Source organism: Octodon degus, unplaced genomic scaffold (assembly GCF_000260255.1).
Source record: "Octodon degus isolate 3935 unplaced genomic scaffold, OctDeg1.0 scaffold00136, whole genome shotgun sequence".
In the NCBI taxonomy this organism is placed as follows: Eukaryota; Metazoa; Chordata; class Mammalia; order Rodentia; family Octodontidae; genus Octodon; species Octodon degus.
In genome coordinates, this window is record NW_004524712.1 from 520,586 (window position 1) to 526,858 (window position 6,273).

At 36.8% G+C, this 6,273-nt stretch overlaps 1 protein-coding gene across 1 annotated transcript; it reads right to left on the reverse strand.

Annotated features, from left to right (window-relative positions):
• Window positions 1-2,195: 2,195 nt before the first annotated feature.
• Window positions 2,196-3,128, reverse strand: LOC101567684 (olfactory receptor 8B12-like). The gene has a single exon (XM_004641437.1). It carries the CDS (start codon window positions 3,126-3,128, stop codon window positions 2,196-2,198), a length of 933 nt encoding a protein of 310 aa, XP_004641494.1.
• Between the last annotated feature and the right edge of the window lie 3,145 nt (window positions 3,129-6,273).

The following is a 6,273-nucleotide window of genomic DNA, read 5'->3' on the forward strand; positions in this document are numbered from 1 at the left end:
ATTATCTATTTATTTGACATTCTCATTTTTTTCATTTGGTCTCTTATTGAGGGGCATCTAATGTTTTGTCACTATATGTTCTAGATCAAGTCCTCCATCTAAGGAATCAGAATGGCAGAAAATTGTTTCCCATTCTTCAAGCTGTCTTTCCACTCTGTTGGTTGTTTCTTCTGTTGTGCAGAACAATTTCAATTTAATATCATCATCTTTGTTGTTTCTCATAATTATTTCTGTGCAAATTTTGTTCTATTCTGAAAGTTACTGCTTATGTCTATTACTTCAAGAGTTTTACCTCTCTTGACTTCCAGCATTTCAATTGTTTCTGGTATAACATTTAGTTCTCAGATCCAGTTTGTTTTGTTTACTCTGTTTTGTCTTGCTTTGACTTGATTTGATTGCTCTGTTTTGTTTTCAGACTGTATATCCCTATTGAGTTCAGTCTAGCCTTAACCTCACTCAGGTAACACAGGCTGGCCTCAAACTCATAGTGACCCTTCATCCTCAGCCTCTCAAGTACTGGGATTATAGGCATGCACCACCACATCTGGATTTCTTAGATTCATTTTGATTTTAGCTTAGTGCAAAGAGAGAAATAAGTCTAAATTCAGATTTCTGCATGTAAAGAGCCACTTTTCCTAACACCATGTATTACAGAGGCTGTCTTTCCTATAGTGTATGTTTTGGGCATCTTTGTCAAAAGCAAATTGTTGAGTTATTTGATCATCTATTCTGTTTCAGTGATCTCCACAGCTGTTTTTTGTGTCAGTTCCATGCTGCTCTCATCATAGCAGCTTGCTAATATGACTAAAAGTCTAGGGTCAGGATGCCTCCTACTTAGCTCATTTTACCAAGGATTGAGTTTGCTATTCTGGGTCTGTTCTGGTTCCATATGAACTTAAGAATTAGTTTCTCCAGTTCTGTGAAGAATGCTCTTGGGATATTTGTTGGAATTGCACTGAATCTGAATATTAATTTTGGAAGGATAGCTATTCTGCTGTACCAGCTATGCTTACCCAGAAATAGAGGGTATATTTCCATTTTCTGGTAACATCTTCAAAAACCTTTTTAAGAGTACTGTAGCTTTTTTTATGGAGGTCTTGCACTTACATAAATTCCTAAATGTTTAACAGTATTGTAAATGGTATTTTTCTTTAATTTGTTTCTCAGTGAGCTCATTACTAGTATATGGTAGTGCTTTTGATATTCGTGTGTTAATTGTATATTGACAACATTGTTAATGGTATATTGCTATTACTAAGTTTTATTAGTTCTAACAATGTTTGGTAGATATTTACATTCTTCCATATACAGGATCATATTATGTGAAAATAGTGATAATCTGACACTTTCCTTTTTGTACTATAACTTCATAGCTCATGAGAACTAAACTTTGGAAGCAACCCATATGTCCATGCACATATAAATGGAAAAATCAAATGTGATATTTATAAACAATAGAGTACTACTCTGCATCAAAAGAGATAAGCTTGATTCATTTGTAGGAAAAATGATGACATTGAGATGATAACTTTAAGTGAAGTAAATCACACACAATATTTTTTTAATATATTTGATGTAGGGTTACACTATGTAGCTTAGACTCCTACTGATCCTCCTGTTTGCATCCTCTCTAGTGCTGGGATTACACATACACCACCATACCAAGACTTGAGGACTGGGTCAGCACACAGATGATCAGAGCTAGCACAGCATGTGGTTCTGGGGATCAAATCTTGGTCCCTGAGCTTGCCTAGGGAGGTGCTGAGCTATCTTGCCAGCCACACCCAATCTTAAATATCACATTGTTTCCCCTAAATGAGAAAACAAAAGTCAAAGTAAAAAGAAAATAAAAGAAAGATAATAGGAAGAAGGGCAATTAATTGTCCTCAGAGGTAAAAGGCATCAAGAGATTGCGAGAGTCCACAGTGAGACAGGGATAAGAGATGAATAAAGAAAATAGAGGTGTAGAATGTACATGCACCTGCTCACACAAGGAATGTAAACATTATGTGCTGTAAACATGTACAGATGAAAGAAGAGGAATACTGGGATGGATGGTGGAAGAATAGGAAAGGCAATGAAAAAGAAATTAAGAGGTTCATGTACACACACCAACATCGCATAAGGAATGTACACATTATATACTACACATTAACATAAAAATATACATATCAATAAACAAAGCTTTTCATCCTTTATTCAAATACATTTCTCCCCAAGGTTTTCCTAAAAGCAATTTTAACATCCTTATTCCTCAAGCTATAGATTAATGGATTCAACATAGGTACCACAATGGTATAAAACAAGGAAGACACTTTCCCTTGATCAAGAGGTAGAGCATTTGGTGATTTCAGATACATGAAAGCCCCAGAGCCAAAGTAAAGAAGCACCACACTCATATGAGTACTGCACGTGCTGAAGGCTTTGGATCTTCCCTCCTTGGAATGAATGTGGAGAATGTTAGACAAAATGAGCACATAAGAAATGAAAATGGTAACAATAGGAATTATGATGTCAATGGCCACAACAACAAAGATGACCAACTCATTTGCTTTATTCCTGTTGCAAGACAGTTCAAGGAGGGGAAGAATATCACACATGAAGTGATTGATGAGGTTGTCAGAGCAGAAGGTCAGACTCATTATGTTTCCTGTGTGAGCCATGGCCCCAGTGAAGCCCATCACATAGACACCTAACAAGAGGACTAAGCACACCTGGGGAGACATGGTGACCATGTAAACCAAAGGTTTGCAGATGGCAACATAGCGATCATATGCCATTGCTGAAAGGATAAAGGACTCAGAAATGACAAAGAAGCAGAAGAAGAAGAGCTGAGTCAGGCACCCAGCATGAAAGATCATGTTCTTTGTGGAGATAAAACTCATCAGCATTTTGGGGGTGATGGTGGTGGAGTAAGATAGATCTATTATAGAGAGGTTGAAGAGGAAGAAGTACATGGGGGTGTGAAGTTGAGAGTTCAATGTTATTAGAATGATCAGGCCCAGGTTTCCCAGCACTGTAATGAAATAGAAACCTAGAAACAGGAAGAAGAGTGGTATCTGGAGTCCTGGATGATTAGTTAAGCCCAAAAAGGTGAACTCTGTCACAGAGGAGTTTCTGGCCCCCATTCGACTCTGTCATGTGTGATCTGTGGGGTAAAAAAGAAGATCCCTTGAAAATAATGATATTTTGCAACAACGTTTCTATATACATCCTCTATTCTTAAAAAAAATAATCCACAAACTAAAGGACTATTCCTTTTTGCTATGGATAGTAACAAACTACCAGGTGACTTTAACTTCTAATGGTACCAAAAAAATTTTTAATTTAAAATTTTTAAAAGGCACTAGCACAAGGCATTGATTCCAGAACAGGAGCTGACACTGCTCAAAATGATCACCACAAACTAGCTGGGTGACTCTCTAATGGTACATAGTAGATCTGTCTTTCCCTTTCAGCACTGTACTTCAGCTACTGCATATGGGCCTCTTATCTCTCCTGACAGGTGAAAGTTACCATGTTTTGAGTTAAAATAACAGGTTTTATTTATGTTCTACTTGTTGATTTATTACAGCATTTTTAAATTAGATATTTCACTCAATATATTTTTAACTAAAACAGAGGCTATGTTTCTCCAAGATCTCTTAGTTCTAGATTAAATTTTAATTTATAAACTAATATATATTTAAACATTTCTGTAAGAGGCTCTGTTCTAGGAGCTATGGGACATTTAACAAGCAAGAAAATTGAGATTAACAATTTACATCAAACTCAATAAAGCACTGAGCTTCACCCCAAAGAACTTTGGCACTCTGACTCTTGTAGTTTGTTTTATTTACCCCCATTTTGTATCATAGATCAAGGTCGAGCAGACACTCACCTCCCTTATTTAGAACTGCAGTGATATTCTCTACTATCTCTTGTCCAAAGTTTCCTGGGAAGAAGAAAGACCTGGTGAGTGGAAAAATAACAATGTTATGATCGGAGCCCTCTCCTCCCAGGCTGAATGAAAGAAACAAAAGCTCTAATTATTACATTACCATTTCTGTGCTGACTTACATTGTTAGTTTACTCAAGGGCACCTGAAACTTACAGAAAGGAGACAGAATTTATCCATTACCTATAGATAACAGGAGAATAAACACTTTGATTCAAATTACCAGTCTTGGTGACATTTTGAAGGGAGTGAATCCTTCAAAACCATTTCTTAATGGGAGTCTTGTTTATTCTTTGTAACTGCTTGCTTGGCTTGACTTTTAGACAATTCTTTGAACTAATATTTCTTCAGTAGTATTAAAAGAAGAAATACTATAAAAAGTGATTGTCATTAAAATTTGCATTTCTTGAATGCTGACTAATGAACTTATAGGGGTTAAACTTGATGGTGTCAACTTGATTGGCATGGGAGCCAACTAAGACACTGAGGGAACACACTTCTGGGTGTTTCTGAGTGGGTCATGGATGAGTGACCTTATTTACATGTTTGATCCCTTCCCTATTCCTCCTGACATGGTTCCCCTATTCTGCTTTCATAGACTGTGCTGGTTTGTCCTGTCTTGTCCTTCTGCAATTTTTTTTTTTTTTTTTTGCCTTGGAACAAGCTGCCATGGACTGTATCTCTTGAAACCATGAGAAAAATAAACCTTTCTTCATTGAAAATGTGGGTATTGGTATTTTGTCTCATAGAAGTTGAAGCTCTCAGTACAGGAGCTAATAGAGTGTACTTAGCGCAACTGCTTCTTGGAAATACCCAAAGCACACTTTAAATGTACCTTTCTCCTTCTCAGGACAAGGAAAACCCACAGAAGTGGTCACTTACTCACAGAGATGATTGTTTTCAGAGCTCAGCATCATGTATAGGTCTATCTCACACAAATCCTCTACCTGAGCTCTGGATTAAATTACCTCCAGTGGATCCACCTGATAGTCATTGTACAGTAACAAATAAAAGTAAATAAATTTATCTTTTAAAAAAAGAAGATTAGTGCAGAGGGTTACTAAGATTTAGAATGTGATATTAAATAATTTATTCATATTTAAGTTTGTTATAGAAACTAATTGTACTACTCCAAATGCACCAAAAGACTTCATAAAATTAAAAATATGTGAAAATACAGGGACCAGGGAGATGGCTTAGTGGAATAAGTGCTTCCCGGGCAAGAACAAGGACCTGTGTTCAATCCTCAGTTCCACCAAAAAAAAAAAAAAGAAAGAAAGAAAAGGAAAAGATTTTTTAACTAAGCAACTGCACTGAAGATGGCAATTTGTAATAGTAGCTTCATGCTTGGAGAGCCTGTCATTCTGGTCTTCTGAATATGGGCTGCTTGTCATAACATGTCAGTTGCTGCTGTGCTGTCTCTTGGGTAGATGACTGTTCAAAAAGAAGGGGGTGGTGAATGAAGGCAGGAGACAGAAAAAGGAATGTTATTGGACTGTCCTGCTTCAAGGTTGTATATGGTTAGATTTCAGGACTTATGTGTAAACATAAGTATATAATTCTTTATGCCTATTTTTAAAATACATTCTAATTTTTGAATGTTTTTTCATCATATTCTGTAGTGACTTAAATTTCAACATGTCAATACTTGATGAAAAATACCTATTCCATGTTATGCCTAAGATGTTTCATATTCAGACAGATACTGAGGTTAAGCTTAACATCTTAGGCTACATGGTAATAACAATAAACTTCTCTTCTGTGGGGTTAACAACCTAAACTTACAGACCAAAATTAGAGAAAAAGGGGGTTCACAAGGAAAGCCAACATTTTGGCTCTAGCCTTCCAAGGTCAACTAAGACTCAGGACATATGAGAACTTGTACTGTAACACCATGTAACTCAGAAGGGTCCCAAATTTTCTGATCAAGGAGATTATGGGGCCCAAGAGGAAAGAGATCAATGATGTAGTGTGTATCTAACAAGAGTCACATGGGAGAGAAAACATTCTCTCAGGCTTTCCCACAGAGCAAAGTGGTCAAGCAATGGCCATGACTAATCCACATGGTTGACACTGACAGTGGTTCTACAATCTGAGGTACAGGATCTCAGCATAAATCTTGAGGGAATTTCACTGACCTTATCAGACCCAAAAGCTACAACTCTTGTTGCACAAGTCTTGCTTTACCTTGGTCTTAAGCACCCAGCAGAAAAGTATAAAAACGAAGTACAAGAAGTAAAGCCATGGTGTTATGTTGAGTTGTAGGGGACTCAGGTCAACAATTTCTGACATGCCAGTGAAGCAGAAGACCCAATACTATTATGGACTACTGAACT